The sequence below is a fragment of the Globicephala melas genome, chromosome 10, assembly GCF_963455315.2.
Source record: "Globicephala melas chromosome 10, mGloMel1.2, whole genome shotgun sequence".
In the NCBI taxonomy this organism is placed as follows: Eukaryota; Metazoa; Chordata; class Mammalia; order Artiodactyla; family Delphinidae; genus Globicephala; species Globicephala melas.
In genome coordinates this window covers 100,828,991-100,848,828 of record NC_083323.1, presented here as the reverse complement: position 1 = coordinate 100,848,828, position 19,838 = coordinate 100,828,991, and the positions used below count along the sequence as shown (strand labels likewise).

Genomic DNA, 19,838 nt, shown 5'->3' with positions numbered 1-19,838 from the left:
CTGCGAATTCACCAGGATCCCACAAGCGTGTGACAATAAGTCTAACTTCATCCCAACCCGTTTTGAAAATTAAATAATCCCGAGACCTGGTTGTCAGCGGCTGCAACAACCACGTGGGTGTTTGAACATACAATCTGCTCCGCAGTTGGAAGGAAACCAGTGGGTGTTCGCCCATTCCCGGGCCAGGACTCTGCAGGAATGAGCTCGGCGTGACGGGGGTGAGCCATCTCCCTTTGTGAACACGGGGCCACTTTTGGGGATTGTGGGCAAGTCACTCCCAACCAACCTTCTGAAGTGTCTGAGGATGAACTGGGTCTCAGCTCTTAAACACTTTGAGCACCTGATACAAGGTCACTCTCGGGGTCTGCGGACCCGTGATGTAGGCAAGGGCAATGAAGCCAGCCAGTGTTTCAAAACCCTGACGGTCACAGTTGATTTGGGTGACTCGTTGGTTTATTTGGTTAAATGCCAGCGATTGAAGCCAAGGACACGCTTTTGATCTTTTGTAGGCCAGGTGGTTTAAACACTTTCTCTCATGGACCATTCCTCTTGAAAATGTCGACCAATCTGAGTAACTGCGCGAGGAACAGTTGCAGGGAACACAGCCCCACGTCGGACGCTCCTCGGTGTCGGGTCAGGAGGTTCTTCTTTAGGTACTAAAGACACAGCAGGATATGGGACCCTGGACACCCTCGGGCAGAATCTCTTTTACACTGTTCTGCAGCATCATTTGCTCATTATAACCAAGTTAATCCCGTAATCCCATCACTTCCCCGGAAACAAACTTTTCTTACATAAAACTGGTGTCTTTTGTGGCTTCTGGCTCGCTGGACAGCCTGTCTCAGTGTCTCTCCCAGAAACCCCCGCCTTTTCTAGGGTGCCTGAGCTCTGCCTTATTCTCTCCTGTCCCAAAACTGAAGTTCTGGCCCCAAAACCGCACATGGCAACACGGAGGAGCCAGCAGAGGGCATCCCCAACGCCTGTGGTCACCAAGAGCCCAGGAAGACTGGTGGGACGTACAATGCGGAAGATGGGAAGAGGAGGTAAATGTGAGGTTTAACCCTAACTCTCTGAATTCTGTTCAGAGCAGAGATGTTAACGGCCATCATTTAACTCTGTGTTGCCCTTGCGGAGAAGGCGTGCACGCACGTGTCACCTTATGAATTCTCATGATGTCCCCCTGTCCCTGCAACACCAGACTAGGGCTCTGAAACGTCTCCATTCTCTCGCCCTCTTCCGTGCGTGCACCGTGTAGCAGGGTTCCAAGGATCAGATCGAAAATAAAAGCACCCATGAAACATAACCGTGTGTCCAAGTAAGGAAAGAGACACTTCAGTGGAGGGTGTTTAATGTCAGAGGGAAACTACATCTGGGGCACAGGTGAAGAGCCCGCAACAGGCCGGCCAAGCATGGCCGCACCTGCCCCAGCTTCCCGCAACGGGGAGGGCCGGCAGAAGCATCGGAGCGTCCGCTCCCTGCGCGGGAGCACGGTGCCACCCGCCCTCGCCAGTCACCACCTGGCTTTCTGCAGCTCGGGCACAGAGTCCATGTCTTTCCTGACACATCAGGTCAAACGACCCCTCCCTCCTGGTGCAGGTGCCAGTGAATCGCAGAGGAAAAGTAATTCTCGCTGGAAAGGCAGGCCCCGGAATCTGGGGAGGAGCTGTCCCTCTGTGGTCCCCAGAGACGGCGTGGGGCCTGTCCTCTTTCCTGTAACTGTGGATTCTGCAAGTACGCACACAGACGAAAGTGCAAGGAGGCACTGGGCCTCTCATGGAACCAGTCGGTGTTCTGGACGAGACCCAGAAGATTCCAGGCGTGAGGCTGGGTTCCCGTCACTCCACGGGGCCGCCTGGCCCAGAGGCCAGGGTCGCAGGGCAGTCACCCACCCAGCAAAGACTCCAGACATCACCAAGTTCCCCCTCCAAGCACCACCTCTGTCCTCAAGGCCGCGGTGGGTAGACAGGGAACATTCCCAAGTCCCTACCTCTTGAGAGCCCCCACCAGAGGCGGGGACAGAGCCCTTTTCCCACCCACTGGGATCAGAGAACCAGCAAAATCCAACCCTCCAAGATTTCCAGCGTCTCTTAAATAGGCTTTTCCTTCCGTTTTCTTCCTTCAATTATTTACCATCCATCCTTTTCTTTATACAAATATAAAATAGATTTATATAGATTTATATCCTATAGACTCTGTGCAGCAGCGCGGAGGAGCACAGGAGAGCGGCCCTGTCTACTTGCAGACGAACTGGTCCACGACCTGCGTGCACTTCTTGCAGCGGACGAAGCAGCACCAGTGGAACTTGCAGTGGCAGCGCTCGGTCTGCACGCTCTTGAACTGGTCGTAGCCGCGGCCGCAGCACATGAGCGCGCAGCCGTCCAGGCCCTCGGACGTCTTGTTGCACAGGCGGCCCTGCGTGCCCAGCGAGCCCGTGCTCTGGTCGCGCAGGCAGTAGTCCGGGCTGGGGTCCACGTAGACCAGGTCCTCGGGGGTGGGCTGCTTGAAGCGGCTGTTGACCAGCTCCAGCTTGCCCCGGCGGGTGATGCGCATGGCAGCCGCGCTATCGTACTTCTCCTTCAGCTGGTCCCCCACCTTGCGGAACTCCGCCAGCTGCAGCCAGCAGGTCTTGAGGCTGCAGGACCCCGAGACGCCGTGGCATTTGCAGGCCACGTCTGCCGTCTTATACACAGCCTGCGGGGAGAGGGGCAGGAGAGAGAAGGGGGTGAGAAGGAACATCCCTGACGGAAGATGCCCAGAGGCTGGCTAGGGCGAGTGCAGGAGAGGGCCGGCAGGGTGCGCGTGCGGAGGGCCGCTTTTGAAAGTGGATAAAAGCAACAGCACACAGAAAACTTCTGGGGAGGCGACGGCCGTGTCTGAGCCACTGCCAGGGTGGTCCACGTGCCCTTTTTGTTACCCATTTATTATCACCTGAAATTGTCACAAGAAATGTGTCATCGTTACCAGCAGGAAAAAAAAAAAAAAAAAAAGGCTATTTCTATCTTGATCAAAGTCTCAAACAAATAAAAACCAACAACATGAGTCTAGCTTTTACACGATGTGGAGCCCAGTCCAGAAAAAAGAATCAGCCGCACCGGGAGCCTGTAACAGAGACCGCTGGCACGGCCCTGGCTCGCCGAAAGCTATCCACAATCTTGTCAAGTCCCCTAAGAATTCAACGGTCCCTTTTTCTACGTTAACAGTTGGTCACTAGCTCTACAGAGTCATCGGAGCCTCACCATAAACCAGCACGTTGTGACAAGACACCCCCTGGGAGTGGCTGTGATGCAGGGGAGGGGCAGCCCCTCTGCGATGGGAGAGCAGACCGGTGGGTCCATCTTAGGGCGGATGTCTTGGAAAACAAATCCACCCAGAAGTCACTGAACCACAAAAATGGGAGGGGACCTGAACGTGGGCTACCCCAAATCCAAATGGAAAAGCAAGAGCAGACCAGAAAGCTGCTTACAAAGTGCCTTTCAGCGAAAGCATACGGATGCATTGTGTCAACTAGCCCTGGCAGCCGGCCCAGAAGTGCAGATGGCAGGATAAAGATGCAGGTCCGCTGCCCAACATTTTCTTCTGCCACAGCTATTGTCACCGACGCAGGCAGGACTCATTTGTCAAGGGTTTCTCTCGGCTTTCTTTTCAAGAGTCCCCAGATTGTGTCTTTATTCAGCACTGCGGCTGGGACCGCTGCAGGTGCAAGAGACAGCTTCAGCTGCATCAGCTCATATCACTCCTGTCCAAACTCTTCCTGATTTTTTTCTGGTACAGAACTATTCCCACTATTTTCGGGTGGAGAAGCTGTCGCTCTACATGAGGCTCAATAAACTGTGCAAGGGCCACCCAGGAAGGGCTGCTCACCAAACTTGGGGCTTAAAAACGGATTAGGGTGGAGAAGTCAGGCAGGCCCCTCCCCAAGGTTAAAGGCACCAGCACTTGGCTGGCAGCTCCAGGCCAAAGGCAGAAAGGAACTGACACCCCATTCCGACAGGGACTTCAAAGACGGGGCCCGCAATCGTCCTCTGGCGCAAATCCCCCGGGTCTGAGCTGGAGCCTGACATTCCTTGGAAATGGTCCTCGGTTTAGAGAGGGATGTCAGGCAGCTGGTGCTGTTAGAAGAAGGAGGAAACATTAAGGGCCTAAAACTGTGTACCCGACACTGAGTGACTGGGGGTGAGGGGTGGATAAGCATCTCCACGGGGAGATTTGGGAGGGACAGGAATTTTAGTAAAACAAATCCGGAAGGGAGAGCGTCACTGACCCTCACTATTTAGACGTCCATTCTACCTTCTTCTAGGAAGGAAGACACCGTAGAGACGGTTATGTTTGTATTTTAAATATTTTACTGTTGCTAATATATAGATGCTCCTCTTGCAAGAGAAGGAGGTTGGTGATTTTGGCCCTTGCTGCGAACTGAAAAAGCAAGAGAATGTTTTAAAATTTTCTCTTAGGTCGACATCTCGCCCCCTGGCAGAGCCCCTTGCCTCTCTTCCGCATCTAACGGTGTGATGGAGCTCGGTCACTGGCAGGAACGTCACAAGGACGAGGCAGCTTTCATCTGGAAAATGCTCAGAGGCCCTTGAGTGACGAGGCAGTATCAACCCACCGCCCCTGGCTTCAGTATTGTAAAACAGGGTCCCTAGAGGCTCTCAAAGGCCAAGAGAAACTTCTTGCAAAGTATGTCCGAGATTTCCTCTGTGGTCAAGACGTCAGATCCTAGATATCCTACCCTTTAAAAGGATCTGGTTGTAAAATACCGGTCTGGGGCATTTTCCATGCCGGCCACCTTCCTTCCTGAGGAAGGTTCTGTGTAGGTGTCAGGAGGCGGGAGGTGATCGATGGCGAGGGCTGCTCCTTGGAGGGGGGATGAGACATAGAGAGGGACAGAGACTCCCCACCTGGAGCAGATGGACGCCGGGGGAGAGATAAAGGGCTGTGCAGAGGTGAGGAGACTGCAGGGGGCAGACAGACGAAGCCGGGGAGGGGGTAGGGGAGGGGGTAGGACAGGCCGATGGAAGGCGCAGCCGAGATAAGGGCTGGAAAAAGCAAACAAACAATTAAGGGTGAAGAAATGAGGAGCCAGCAGAAGTGGGGCCGGATGAGGACGAGCGGCTGGGCACCTCCGCATCTGCCCTGGGGCCCCAGGCACGGCTCCGAGCAGAGGCAGGAAAGCCTTCCTGAATTTGACCTCTTGCTAGGAGGCCACGGGGACTTTTCCCTGCACTGTCACGTGCAGAGGTCCCAGGGCAGCCCGCTCCTCAGGAGCTGGAGTCAGCAAAGTCTAACACCTCAGGCACGTCCGCAGGTCTCCACCGCGCTTCAGACGCAGAGACTGCCAGCCACGGGGGATGGGAAAGATTGTGGGAGTACGTGGTGTTTGAACTGGGACCTCGAAAAATGGGTAGAATTGGGGCATTCAGGAGATAAAGTGAAGACCCTAACCTTTTTTTTTTTAAATCAGTCTCTCACGGTTAGACTCCCAAAGACTGGCAAACAGAGAGGAAGTCGTGGGAGACTGAGGCAGCTCCACAGATGCCCTCAGAGCAGAAGAGTTCTGGTCTCTCCGCCCGGATTTATAGCACAATAGCCACGGATCAGAGCGACGGCCCGAACTCCCGACACGCCCCAGCTGAACACCCATATCTGGCTGAACAAAACCAGCCTCTGGACGTGGGCTCTGCACGGAAGATGCTGGGCAACGACCAATTCTAATTTTGACCTGATGTCACGCTAGTGATGGTGCTAGGTTTACACATGGGTACCATGTTCTGCCAGCACCACAGGATGCTGAGTCATAGAAAAGGCATTTCCAATCCCCTTTGTTTGATATGTGCTCCTATGAAACGAGTTAATTTTTTAAGAAATAAATATATTAACACTTTTTAGAAGTCTATCCATATCCTGTTACTGAGTCACCAATGAACCAACATTAAATTCCTGAATTTACTTCTCCAGAAACTGCTGTTCCTGTTTTGTCGTTGGCTCATTGGCCTCACTAAGTACCTTGCTGGGCCCCGAGCCCGGGCTTGACGCAGACCTGAGTGTGGACAGCTCTCCCAGAGAGAGGTCTGTGTGGTTTCCTGAGAGGTCCGTGGCCCCGGCCCTTCGCCAGGAGGGCCTCCCGCCACCCAGCACTCGGGCCTCAGACCTCTGTCCAGGGAGATCTGGACGCACATCCAGGGTGGACGCCTGAAGAGTGGAAGACAGCTTCCGGCTGAGCGAGGCCTCCCGTCGGTAGCAGAGGCAGACCCCGTCGGGGCAGACCCTGCTCAGGAGACAGGAGCAGGCCACGTGCTCAGACACGGGGGCTTCCCGAGCAGGTGCCGGCAGATGAGCCCCGAGCTCTCCAGCACCCGTGCAGGAAGCCCAGAGCCCTGGCCCAGGTGTGCTCTGCACAAACAATAAGCCCAGCTCTCCCCAAACCTACATTTTAGTCTCCACTGAAATGGAGGCTCAGAAGACCCTCGCCTCTTACATGAGATTGATGAGGCTGGGCCTTCAAAGGATGGGTGCCTTCCACAGTTCCACTTAAGTTAAAGCACCCAAGTGTGTTTGCCATCAGTACTGAAGTGTGCTTTTGGACTGGGATATGCATGACGGCAGCCCTGAAAAGTCAGCTCTGCTTTACCTGAGCCTCTAACAAACCAGAAACCCTAGACGAGGTCTGATGGCCTAAACTTCCAATCATCCTAGCTGTTCACACGACACAGGAGGGGCGGTCAGTCAAGACGAGAGGGGTCTGGGGTTCTGGTGGTGAGACTGCATCTAAGTCCTACAGGCACGGGTGTCCTGTGGAGAAACAGATAAGGCTAAACGAGTGGCAACTGCGTGTGTCTTGTGGGAAATGGAGCCTTTGGAAGTCAAGGATGAGTTCCACAGTGTGGGAATCTAGGTCAGCCTCGTAAGAATCTCTGTGGTCAGACTCAACCCCTTCCTGGACCAGCTGCCATCGCACAGCAGAGCCCAGGAACAGCCGATGGTCTAGTTGTCTGCGGGGGTGGGGTCCTTCATCTGGGTGTGTGTGGGGGCGGGGCCCTCCGTCCAGGTGTGTGTGGCAGGGTCCCCTGTCCAGGTGTGTGTGTGTGGGGCCCTCCGTCCAGGTGTGTGTGTGGGTGGGGCCCCCGTCCAGGTGTGTGTATGGCAGGGCCCCCTGTCCAGGTGTGTGTGTGGGCGGGGCTCCCTGTCCAGGTGTGTGTGGGCAGGGCCCCCTGTCCAGGTGTGTGTGGTTGGGGCCCTCCATCCAGGTGTGTGTGGCAGGGTCCCCTGTCCAGGTGTGTGTGTGGGGGGCCCTCCGTCCAGGTGTGTGTGTGGGCGGGGCCCCCTGTCCAGGTGTGTGTGTGGCAGGGCCCCCTGTCCAGGTGTGTGTGTGGGCGAGGCCCCCTGTCCAGGTGTGTGTGGGGGCGGGGCCCCCTGTCCAGGTGTGTGTGGGCGGGGCCCCCTGTCCAGGTGTGTGTGGTTGGGGCCCTCCGTCCACGTGTGTGTGTGGCAGGGCCCCCTGTCCAGGTGTGCATGTGGGTGGGGCCCCCTGTCCAGGTGTGTGTGTGTAGGCGGGGCCCGCCGCCCAGGTGCGCGTGGGGCGGGGTCGCTTACCCTCCGGCCGGCCTCGTTGTTCTGCAGGTTCATGAGCACGCGGCCCTGCTCCTCCGAGCCCTTGGCGAAGTTCTTCTCGCGCTCGCGGGCGTCCACGAACTCCTTGGCGAAGCGGTAGCCGTAGTCCACGTTGTCGCCGCAGCCGCCCCACAGCCAGTCCCGGGGCAGGTCCTTGGGCCGCGCGGCCCGGCTGCAGCCGCACGTGGACAGCTCCCCCTCGCGGCAGGCACGGCTGATGGCGTTGACCACCCCGGCCGCGCTCACGGCGTAGGTGAAGGCCGTCTCCCGGCTCCCTGCAGGTGGACAGGAGACGGGTGAGGCCCCCGCCCCCTGCCGCCCCGCCAGCCCGCACCCCGGGAGGGGGCACCTCTCCCTGCCGAGGCCCCCGGGGTTAGAAAGCGCCCTGGACCAGGAACCGAAGTTGACTCGTCTGCCCGTGAGCCCCTTCAGCCCCGGCCTGCACCTCATCCCTTCCGGAGAGGTCGCCCCGGCTGTGCCTTCCTAGGAGCCCGGCCCGAGTGGACGGGAGGGGGGCCATGGAGGCACTGGTGGACCAGGTGGGACAGTCGGAACGAGACTGGGCACAAATCATGGGACCCACAGTGCAGCTCTATCCTGGCAAACACCTCTCCTTCACAGGTCTGTTTCTCCCCCTCCACGAGTCACACATCTGTCTTTTTACGCCTGCATTATCTAGCTGGACAGCAGCCGAGACCAGGAGTAGAAATGAACTAGGATGACAGAATCCAGAATCCTCTGAGCCGTTTCCCTCTGTCCCCCGAGGTCCACACTGCCTCCCACCCCGACAGCACTGGGGGACCACCTCCACGGTCACTCAGCACGGTCTTTCCAAACGTCCAGATCATTTCCCGTAAAAAATCCAAACTGTGCGGGCTTCCCTGGTGGCGCAGTGGTTGAGAATCTGCCTTCCGATGCAGGGGACACGGGTTTGAGCTCTGGTCTGGGAGGATCCCCCATGCCGCAGAGCAGCTGGGCCTGTGAGCCACAACTGCTGAGCCTGCGCGTCTGGAGCCTGTGCTCCGCAACAAGAGAGGCCGCGATAGTGAGAGGCCTGTGCACCGCGATGAAGAGTGGCTCCCACTTGCCGCAACTAGAGAAAGCCCTCGCACAGAAACGGAGACCCAATACAGCAAAATAAATTAATTAATTAATAAAAACTCCTATCCCCAACATCTTTAAAAAAAAAAAAAAATCCAGGGCTTCCCTGGTGGCGCAGTGGTTGGGAGTCCGCCTGCCGATGCAGGGGACACGGGTTTGTGCCCCGGTCCGGGAGGATCCCACATGCCGCGGAGCGTCTGGGCCCGTGAGCCGTGGCCGCTGAGCCTGCGCGTCCGGAGCCTGTGCTCCGCAACGGGAGAGGCCACAACAGTGAGAGGCCCGCATACAGCAAAAAAAAAAATGCTGAATTGTACCACACATGAATTACATTCAGTAAAGCTGTTATGAGAAACGATAAATAATACTCGTGTGGACTCAGGTATGGAGGGAGGGGAGGCATTCTTAGCAGGGAACTGAGATTCAGTCGTGATCTCAGCGATTAAACCAGGCAGGATCTTCTGCTCCCCACGCGCCCCCTCTTCTGAGCCTCCAAGGTCAGGGGTAGCCGTCCCACGATCCTGTCTTGGCAGGTGGTGAGGAAGGCAGTCTGCAGTCACTGCACCTGGCCCTACTTCTGGATGGTCTAGGCACAACACAGTGAAGTTTGCAACCAGAACAGACAGGGCAAGTCAGTTTTTCTCCAGTAACCAGGGGTCAGGAGAAGCACCAGGGAAAACCAGGTGACGTGGGAAGCCACACTCATGATTCAGCCCTCGGGACTGATGTGTGAGCCAGTGTGAACCACAGCCAGAGACAGGATCTGTGGGTCTAGGGAGTTAGACTATGCGAGCTCCCAGGACGGTAAGATGGCCAAGGGGTCTTAGGGAGGAGGGACTGGGCACCTCTTTGAAGGAGTCATGCCTGAGAAGTCTCCCTAAAACAGTTCCTCAACTCCCAACCTGGCATCCAGGGACAAGGAGGAGAGTCTGAAGCCGGGCCCAGATCTACACTCCATCCGCTGTGAGCATCGCTTTTACAACACGCCTTGGAGAATCGGGTTAGGTTCCCAAGGCCACCCACTCCATCTTTTTAAAATGACTCTAATCACCAGAATGTTCTTTCTCTGAGCAAGCTGAAAGATGCCTCCCTATAACTTCCCTTTTCTGGAGCTAATCCCTCTTCCATTTGACAGCCCTTCAGGATTTGAAAACAACGAATATGCCTTTTATGTTTTCTCTTTTCCAAGCTACATATGTCTGATTCCTTCCACCACCGTTCTTTAGCAAACACGCTTTGCAGAGCTGAGTCACCCCTCTCAGAATTGCCTTTTAAAATAACGTTCCTGCAGCTGAGCGTAATCCTGCAGACGTCAGGGCTCTGAGGGTCCAGCCCACCATGTAGTTGGATCCCGGTCTGTCCCGGTGAATCCCCTCGGAATCCCCCGTGGTCACTCTGTCTCCTTTGGTTGGGGGCATCATTCGGCCCTGAGCGCAGGCAGCTCTGCCTTCCTGGGGCAGCACGTGGGCCTCAGGGAAGCCTAAGGACAGACTTCGTGCTGCTCTCAGCAGCAGAGAACCGGGGGCATCTCTATATGTGAAACAATACAGAGAGGATAAAGGCTGAGAAACCAGCAGCCAGGGAGCTCCTGAGAGGTCGCGAATCTTCCCGGGACACAGAGACAGCAGGACAACATCAGGTCCTCTGTTCCACAGCTGCCCAGCTACCCGCAGGAGCCTCCCGCCTCCGTGGCCTCCCTGGCCTCCAGGCAAGGGGCCTGGTGCCCTCCAGGCTGCTCTGCTGCCCTCTGGTGGTGGACGCTTGCAGTGGCTCAGAGGAAGGCGTCTCAGAAGCCACCCGCCAGACACAGGGAGAGGACTCGCCAGAGTGCCTGGGCCCAGCGGGAGGCGGGAGCACAGCTTCCCAGGCAGCAGAAGCCTGCAGGGAAGCTGCAAAAGGGGACGGTGAGAATAAGGCAAACAGAGGGCTTCCATTTGTAGCAGAGTAGGGCAGAGACTGGTAGCGTCTGCTTTCACTGGTCACTCCACCACGCAGACCTGCACCCCACGTAGTTTCTGTTCCCGACACGCCTCCTTCCCTAAAGCAAAGCCCCACTTTCGGGCCTTCACGCGACAAAATTACGTGAAAAGGATCTGGCCAACGTCAGGCATTCACTAGGTCCCAAAGAAATATTAGTTCCCTGACAGTGATGAGGGGATGCCTCTCTCTACACCTGGGCCATCCTAGTTTCCTCACCTGAAACCCAGCAGGCAGGGAGGAGAGTGGCTAACCAAGACTCTCACCGGGAAGAAGGGACAGGCACTAAGCGTATTTGATCAACTATGAATGAATCCCATTTGACCCCCAGGCCTATTGTTTCGGGAAAGTTGCCCAGCAGGACTGTTACAGGAACTCATGAGAATTCCTTTCAAGGGCCTTGAGTTGATGCTGAAGGAAGAAGAGAGAAGCAAGGTTCAAAGTGTAATCTCCCTGGACTTCACTTCTCAACGTGGGGCAGGGAGGGAGGGGAAGGGGGTCAGGAGAGGGAGGGGCCTTCGCAAAAGCGCAGAATCCCTAACTCCCCTGGTCCCGGCCTGCTGGAAACCGCAGCCTCAGGGAACTGCAGAATGTTGCCTTGGGGGGGGGGGGGGAAGCTGTTCGGGGAGAGTGTGAGCCGGGACATGGTGCTCTAACACCTTCCTTTTATGGCCCTGGGGATAAGAACCAGTAGAATAGGGCCGGATTTCTCAATTTCTTGCCAGGGAGGGGAGGATTGCATTTCAAAAGGACCTAAAACAATTAGACCCCAGATCACACCTCCATCTAAGCAATAGGGCAGCCGAAGAATCCTCGGCCAGGCGTGGGAGAGGGGATGGGACGGGAATCCAGGCGGGGCGGCCCTCTCCTCCTCCTCCTTCAGTCTGCCCCTCCCCGCCCTCACTTTCACACACATCCCCTTTCAAATGAAAAAGCCGGGACTGGATCTGGGTCGGCTTAATGACAGCCATCGCCAATTTGTCCCAAAGTTTCTCTCTCTCTCAGAGTCCAAGTGGAAGAGGCAAAACTCTCCAGACACTCAGCTCTCTGCCCACAGCTCTCGAGGAGGCCCTGGAGCTGAGACAGGGGTCAGTCGTGGGGGGCGGGCTTCCCGATCCGCTCTAACTCAGCTTAGACCCCCGCCCCCTGCCCAGAGGGAGCGCCTCTAGGCTCCCTGCTCGAGGCAGGGCGGGGAAACAGAGGGCCAGCTGACCCCGGGGGCTGGGCGCCGGCACGCCACCCGAGACCACCCCCTAGCACGCCTGGCTCCCAGGCCGGGAAGCACGGCTGCTCCAGCCCCACGCCCCGCTCACCGATCTGCATGACTCTCCCGAAGACGGAGGCGTCGTCCACGGTGCTGCAGTTCCACCGCCGCTGCCGGAACTGGTGCTGGCACTCCCTGATGCCCGTCCTGGCCCCCTCGCCTATGTAGGCCATGTGCTCCTGGTACAGCTGGCACAGCTTCCGCTGGCCGGCGGAGAGCCCGGGGAGCTGGCTGCACACGGGCTGCGCCCCGATGATGAACACCTCAGGCCTCTGCACCGGGTTCATAGCCAAAGACCTGCAGCGAGAGGGCCGGGAGTGAGCGCGGCCCCGGGGCAGCAGCAGGCCTCGCACCTGACCCCCTCCCAGGGGAGGCCCTGAGCCAGGGGCTTGGGAAGGAAAGTCACCCAAAACCGAGTTCCTGCCTTCAAAGGGAAACTGAGGCACGAACGCAGGCGACGTGTGAGACGTCGAATGCCCGAGACCACCTTGGGCGTCTGGATCCACAGTGACCAGACAGGGAGGAGTGCTCCGAGCTGGGAGAGGGCTTCGGGGGGACGACCGGAGTGGCCGCCGGGTGGGCGTGCTGTGCGTGAGGCCGCTTCTCTGCAGGAGGCGCGGCCAGGCCACTGTGACCCAAGTGCAGGATGTGTGCGGAAAGCAGCCCATTCCTTTCAAGAGAACTCCCCTTAGGGCTTTAAAATCGAAACCAATTTACATACATGGCCATATCTTCTAAAAGTCTGCACTTCCTTCTCTGCCACACGGCCCCTGACCCTGCCCTGTAGGGCTCTCCCGCTCATCTAGCAGATATAATAAGGTGCTAAGTCAGAGGGGAAGGCTGTGGTTTTGCCATCTGAGCAAAAATGAGAGCAGAGCACAGACCATGCCAAACAGGGGACGGGGGGCATGCCTGCCATTCCCCTGTCCACCTGGCAGTGACAGTAATCTTAACACAAAAGGAAGCCACACATGCTCCTGCAAAGCCCTCATCAGGTCTTCAGACTTAGAAACTGGGACTCCTACTCTCCTTGCCCTCACCAGCAGGAAAGAAAAATCAATATTCGTATTGATCCGAGAGCAACAAAAGAGCTGTTTCTAACAACCCATGGAGACGGAGGAGGTCCAGGGAAAGGGGACTGTGGACAGGATCACAGAAAAAGCCAAATGAACTAATCCTTTCTCCTCAGGGAGCCTTTACATAACGCTGGGGGCTCGAGAGAGAAAGAGCTGTGCCCGTTCTCCTGGGGTTGCTGAAAAGGGAACGGCCCCTTCGCCCCTCTTCTATGGCCCAGGGGGCCAGGCTGGGAGGGCTGCAGCCCGCACTCACCACCAGGAGCTGGCCGCGGCCCGAAGCGGGGCCCAGCAGGCGAACAGCGCAGCGGCAGCAGCGAGCAGGGCAGGCGGGCTGGGCATGGTCCGCCCGCGCCCCCCGCAGGGCCCGGGGAAGACCCCGGGGGCCGACGGCTTCCGAGACGGGCTCCCTGGAGAGAAAAGGCCAAAGGGAGCAGTCAGTGTGCGATGCAGACCAGGGGCACCGGGAGGGCCTGCTTCCCTGGGAAGGTGCATCTCTCCCCAGCCTGCCGTCCCACCCTCCCCTTCTCACCCTGGGGGTCGCTCCAGCCTGGGGAGCCCTGCTCGGGACCTGCTGCTTAAGGAAACAGGGGACTGAGAGACCAGGAAAGGGAGGAAAGCAAGGCATTTCCAGCGCAGAGCCGCTCCGGGCGGCATTTAGGGAGATGCTGCGGCTGCTACTATGCAGGCCTGCCCTCCTTCCAGAACGTCCAAGGAGACAGGACCATCCCATCGGCTCCTCCCAGGGGTGTCTCTGTTGCGTGCAGCTAAAAACACCTGGCGAGTTGGTTACCTACAGCCAAGCAGGAGCCTTCGTTCTCAGTCTGCACCCTTATCCTGCTAAACGCGGTTTCCAAATCCCAGCCCGAGCCCACCGGGACAGACAGTAGGAGAAGGGAGGGACTTTTCACTTTCTCCAGCCAACTCCCCTGGGAAATGTAAAAGCTGCCACCAGGCTGCGCCAGCGGTGGCCCCTCGGTGGCCCATGCCTCCTCTGTGCCCTCCAGGAGGGAGGGGTTTGCCACCCTCGCATCAGACTGCCTGCTCCCGGAGAACAGCTTTCCCAGAGCCCCTGGAGACAGACGGACCCTGGAGCAAGCCTCTGGCAACGCAACCCCACCTCTTCTCCTCGCTGAGCCCCCATCCAGGGCGTGACCACACCCCCAGGGCCCCTCGGCACCCCACCTCAACGAAACCCCCGCCCCCACACTCCGAGACCACCCCCATCTCACCGAGCAGCACAGGGCCTCCCGGCTCTCCGGGAGGGGCTCTGGGTCATCAGCTTGGGAGATATCTCTGTCCCGGGGCCACCAGGAGAGGAAGGTGGCCGAGCAGGGCCCGGGGGAGCTGAGGCATAGCTGTCCCCACCCCCTCCGGGCTTTTCTTCGGGAGGTCTCCGTCGGGGCGGGGGCACCCGCGGGCAGGTGTGTCGGGCTGGTGGGGGGCAGATCAAAGCCCCTTTGTCATGCAGAGCCAGCTCGGAAATGATCCGGCCTGGCGGCCGCCGGCAGCGCCCCACACCCTGCTTTCCTAACAGACCTCGCCTCCTCTGAAGAGGCCCTCCCCCCATAAAACCTCCCCGTCCCCCAGGGCAGGAGGTCTGTGAATGCACCGACAGGGCCCAGAGATGGAGCAGAGATAGGGCTGGCACCAGAAGCTAATGGCTTTATGGAGGGGAGGGGACCAGGGCCAGAGTGGGAGGACAGGAGAGAAGCTTCAAAGAGTTTGCTTGTGCAAACACCCTCCACCCCACTATCAGCCCTTCTTGGGGGCTGGAGGGCCGGGGCCGCTCCCCCTGGTCCTCTCCCTCCCCACACCCGCTCCCGCCGGCCCATCCCCACCACCAGGGAGCTGAGTTCTCTCTCCCAGCTGGTGCCCCTTCTCATCCCCAGGTCCCTCTCTCTCATTTCTGTGCCACCCTCGAATCAGGCTCCCGTGAAACCTCTCCTGCAAGTCCCAGGTTCACCGGAGGCCACGCTAGGCCCGTTTCCGAGGACAGGAGTCGGTCAGAGCGGCTCTGACGGCCCAGCTCCAGCAAAGGCGCTAAGGCCAAACTTCCCCGAGCCGCACATCCGCCCTCGTCAACATCGCCCGAGGCGGGAATCACTCGGGCGGCTGTTCCTCCCACCCCGTGCTTTCCAGCGAACTCCCGGCTCGTTAAAAAATATATGTTTTAAAAACTTAGAAAAGGAAAACAGAAGACCCTAGCACGTGTGGTGGCTTCTTTCTCTGCTTTCCAGATGTCCGGCACCTGAAATTGAACACTTGTCCCCAAAACGCACACACAGCAGCCCTCAGGACCCGCTCTCTCCCACGCACAGACGTGACCCCCCCAGCGACTGGCCTCATTGGCATGGGCAGAATGGAAACGTCTTGCCCCACCCGGCTGGGGAGGAAGGAGGCTGTGAGGCCCACGGTTTGGCCGAACGAGAGAGCGGACAGGGCAGGATTAAGCAGGGGGGGTCCAGGGTCTCTCTCTTCGGGGCCAGGGGAGGATGCCACATTCTCAGTCAGGACCCCTCCTGAGGGTCAGAACGAGCTGGTCAGACATCTACTCTGCCCGCCTGCCGCATGATTTCATTCATTCAAAACAGTCGTTCGCCACATGCGTCTTGGGGGCCTGGTTATGTGCTAGAGACACAGCCATGAACAAATGAGTACGTAATATGTCAGGCCCAGTGAGCCGCGAGGAAACATCAAGGGGGGACAAGGGTCCAGAGTGAGGGCGATGGTTCACCCTGCGTAGGGTCCTTGGGGGGAGCATCCCCCAAACCACTGAGTGGCCAGGTGGGGTGTAGCCCTGCTGTACTCGGGCCCCTCTGCACACGTCCAGGGTCCTTACTGAGACCACTTTACTGTCACAGCCAAAGGGGTGCATATTTGAATTGGGACTTTTCCAGCCACAAGTTTTCTTTCCCTAAGAGGCCGTGTCCACCCCGAGCAGCTGGGAGACCCAGAGAGGGGCTTGGGGGCTGGGGCCGACGCAGCAGCTCCGCCCTTGAAGGGGCGTCTCCTTGCTGTCCACACACGAGAGCAGTGATGCCACAGAAAACCCCACCCGTGGGACAAGCGCCCGCCAAGGTCACTGGCTGTTCACAAAACCACCCCTGCCTGCTCAGGACTGGCCTCCCCCAGAGCCCGAGGACTCAAGCAGCTTAGGTGTCCCCTAGGAAGTGATGTCACCTCCCACACCTGCCCCCTGGCCCCAGATGGGCCCCCCACCCCACCCCGGAAACCTACCCAGAAAGAAAAACCTGCAGGGACCTTTTCCAGGTCGCCACTGGCTACTTCTTACTCCGCGACCCAGCGAGGAGCCTTGTAATTCAAAGGTCATTTGCAATTTTGTTAACAGTCCTGGCACAGCAGGTAGACAAACTCGGTCCCTGTGTGAACTCCTGGTGCTGTCCAAGTGCTGCCCTTGGTCCCAGGAGTTCTGCGGGGGGGGGGGGGGGGTACCAGAGCTGCAGGCCTGTGCCTTCCCTCCCCTCCCCGCTACCCCCCGGCCAACCTGGCCACTCCATTTCCACCTCTGCAGAGAAAGGCTCCTCATGGACCGCAGGACACCCGACGACACCTCCTGCAATGCAGGTGCCGTCATCCCCCTTCCCCGCTTTCCAGGAAGTGCTCTCTGCTGTCTAACCCAGGGGACTCCAACACCAGCTTTCCTGCAGCACTGACTGTGCATCATAATGTTTCCCTGGTTGAAAATTCACGGTGGTTACCAGCCCTTGAGCCCCCGAAACTTCCCAACCTGGCCTCATTCTACCCCCCAACCCTTTGCCTGAAGTTCCCGCCACGGGGTCCCTATTCCAGCCTCCTGCTCTGAGAACAAGCCCTGCTTCCCCACCCAAGACCTCATCTTAATCCTCTGCCTCTCCAGCAATCAAACCTCAAACGACTCTCAAGTCCACCACCAAGGTTCACTTCCTCCGTAAAGCTGCCTTTGGTTAATCCAGTGCCAGGAGGCTCTTTCCACTGACCCGGCGTTTCCTCAGCCCCTGGAGGATGGTGTCCAGCCTGCACCGCCAAGCCTGCACGCGCTGCCTTGGAACTCTGTGTGTTCCTACTCCTCCGGTAGGCCCAGCGTTTGCTGAAGGTAGGACATGCCCCCCTCCTTCTCCTGGGTGCCCCATCCTGCCTGCCGTACGTACACCTGTCAATAAACAGTTCCTGATGGACGGCCAGGGACAATACCTAATACTAGTGAGCATTTATTAAACACCTTCTACATGCACTGAGCCAAATGTTTGACACCCGTTTTCCTCATTTAACCGTCACTAAAATGCTATGGTACAGGCTATTTTTATCCTCACTTTGAGCAGGGAAACCACAGGGAACCAAGGCGTGGAGGGGCCCAGGAACTCGGTCCTACAGCGATTGAATGGGAGACCCTGGCTTGGAATCGAGACCTTTCCCCTCTTCCCCAAACACAGGTTGAACACATCACGTACCACCCCCGGAGCAAAGGCCTTCTCTACTCTGCCTCCCTGCTTTTCACCACTGCCCTCTCACCAAGAGGAAGATTGTCCGAGGGCAACATCCTGATTTGTAGGAAGTAGCCCCAAAAGCAACGTTTATAAAATACAGGCTGATTACAAAGTGACTAGTAGAAACACACACACACACACACACACTCACACACGCAGCCTTGTGGGAGAAAAAAAGCAGACTTGCCCCCCAAACAGAATGATACATGGATTGAGAACAGGTTGTTTAAAGCTGGAGAAATTAAAATAGAATAATAGGATTTTTTTCACTTTTATTTGAAGGATAGTTGATGTATAAGAAATAGAATGATGGTTTTAAAGAGCTGGTGTTTATGTTGAGATGGGCGGTCCCAGCTAGGCTGAGATGAGTGTCGGAGACAGACCCTGTGAGGTGTGAGGGACGCAGAGGCAAGGAGCAACGTGCTTACGCGAAGAAATGCAAGACTTGGGGAGAAAGCGGAAAGAAGTTTCGGATGGCTCGTAACAGGGATGCTGACCAAGGGACTGTGTCTTCGGGAGGAGAAGACCCTACATTGATGGTGGAAAACTGCATTGCCTTCCAACGAATACGGCTGCCAAGGAGCTCTTTCCATTTTATTTATTTATTTTTAATTAATTAATGTTTTTTGGCCGGCCCACACGGCATGTGGGATCTTAGTTCCCCGACCAGGGATCAAACCCGTGCCCCCTGCAGTGGAAGCGTGGAGTCTTAACCACTGGACCGCCAGGGGAGTCCCAAAGGAGCTCTTTTTAAAACTCAAAATTGACCAGAGACTTCTCTGCTTTTTAAAGAAAGGTTCCCCGTCTCCTAAAGGATGAAGTCGGAGCTCCTCAACACATACGCGAGGCCTTTCAAGAGCCCCCCCCGGGCCGGGCCTCCCACCCTCTCCTGGTTTCCACTCTGCTGGAGGAACCCCCAGCTGTCTGAGGCCTGCCTCCGCCCGTCCCCACGGTTTCTCCCTTTGCACTTGGCTGACCTCGGGACCCGCTTCTCCTCTCTCTGTGCAGGGCAGGCTCCTCTGTCCTTGAGGTCACATCTTCAACTGACCGCCCGCTCCAGAGAAGGGCCCTCCGTCCTCCTCCCCAGCTTCCTGTGAGTGTCTGCAGCAGCTCTGAACGTAACACACAAGAAGCTGGCGTGCTCATCTGTTTACTCGTGGTTTTGTGTCTTTGCTCTGGAAACGATCCTGTTCACCATCTCCTCCCCGTCATTAGGACAGAACCCCACTGAAAGGAAAGAAAAGCCTTCGTTTGCTCTCAAGGAAACAGGAGGCGGGACACCAAGGCCTCCGCACGCTGCAGCCCACGGACCAGCGAGAAGCTGCTTCGCTCCTTATCCTCTTGTTTGGGAACCACCGTCGGCTGCAGATGGAGATTTCAGAGACGCCAGCCACGTCTCTACCTTCTCCTCAGACTCGAGCACCATCCAGCGTCTGGAAGTGTGTAGGGAGCTGCTTCCCCAAGGCGCTGTGGTCCAGCAGGGACGACAAACCTACTTGAAAGGCAGGACGGATCAGCCCAAGGACGACCACGCCAGGATGTAGAGCTGGAGAGGGACAGAGCAAGGACGGCACCTAGCAACGCGCTTTGGTCGAAAAGAAAACTTCAAGTTGCTTTTGGAAGGGTCCGAGAGATATTGCAATAAAGAAGGAGTGCGATAATTTCCAAGGTACTCAGAACAATTCTTGTTTGTTAAAGTTACGAGTCCCTCTGAAATCTGATATTGAATCCCCACTGAGCATCTAACATCCGTGGTCCAGGGAAACTCCCATGATCACACGCTTCTAGTTTCTTAGGGGGGTCAGTCACCTTTTGACCATGAAATGATGGTTGAGTAAGTCTTCTTAGAGAGCTAAGAAGTACAGACATGAAGATACTGATTGGCTACACCTCTTCCTTGCAATCCTGGCTGCTCTCTGTCCTCCAATTCTCCTCCCGGATCCAGGCCAGAAATCTTGGTGTCCTTCACGACCCCTCCCTCACCCATACCCTCCACGTCAAAGCAATTGTCAAGGCCTCTTGACTGTGGCTCCCTAATACTTTAAAAATGTATTCCTGACTCTCCATTGCTACTGCCACACTCTGAGCTACTACAAGCGCCTGCTAACAGCCCTCTTCCCTCCAAAAGATTGTGTCTTATACCCCATCTCATCTATTGAATGATTGAATGAATTCCTTCCGCACGCAGTCCTCCAACTTCCAAGGTAACAGCCGCTACCAGTTTCTCGAAATATGGTCCCCCAACTAACAGCATGAGCAACGCCTGAAAACCGATTAGGTACAGAGGTTCTCAAGCTCCAGCTAGACCTACTGAATCTGAAGCTCTGAGGG

At 57.1% G+C, this 19,838-nt stretch overlaps 1 protein-coding gene across 1 annotated transcript; it reads right to left on the bottom strand.

Annotated features, from left to right (window-relative positions):
• Positions 1-1,363: 1,363 nt before the first annotated feature.
• Positions 1,364-13,421, bottom strand: WNT5B (Wnt family member 5B). Its single transcript, XM_030834809.2, has 4 exons — positions 13,277-13,421; positions 11,997-12,244; positions 7,591-7,883; positions 1,364-2,691 (listed from the first exon to the last, which is right to left on the bottom strand). Exons 1-4 carry the CDS (start codon positions 13,360-13,362, stop codon positions 2,233-2,235), a joined length of 1,086 nt encoding a protein of 361 aa, XP_030690669.1. The 5' UTR covers positions 13,363-13,421; the 3' UTR covers positions 1,364-2,232.
• Between the last annotated feature and the right edge of the window lie 6,417 nt (positions 13,422-19,838).

What these genes read in the sequence shown, in the direction of transcription:
- WNT5B (XM_030834809.2), bottom strand. Translation starts at nt 13,362, where the DNA reads ATGCCCAGCCCGCCTGCCCTGCTCGCTGCTGCCGCTGCGCTGTTCGCC. An exon ending in GCCGCGGCCAGCTCCTGGTG is followed by an intron (nt 12,245 to 13,276) that starts GTGAGTGCGGGC and finishes CTCTCGCTGCAG; the next exon opens with GTCTTTGGCTATGAACCCGG. An exon ending in ACAACGAGGCCGGCCGGAGG is followed by an intron (nt 2,692 to 7,590) that starts GTAAGCGACCCC and finishes CTCTCCCCGCAG; the next exon opens with GCTGTGTATAAGACGGCAGA.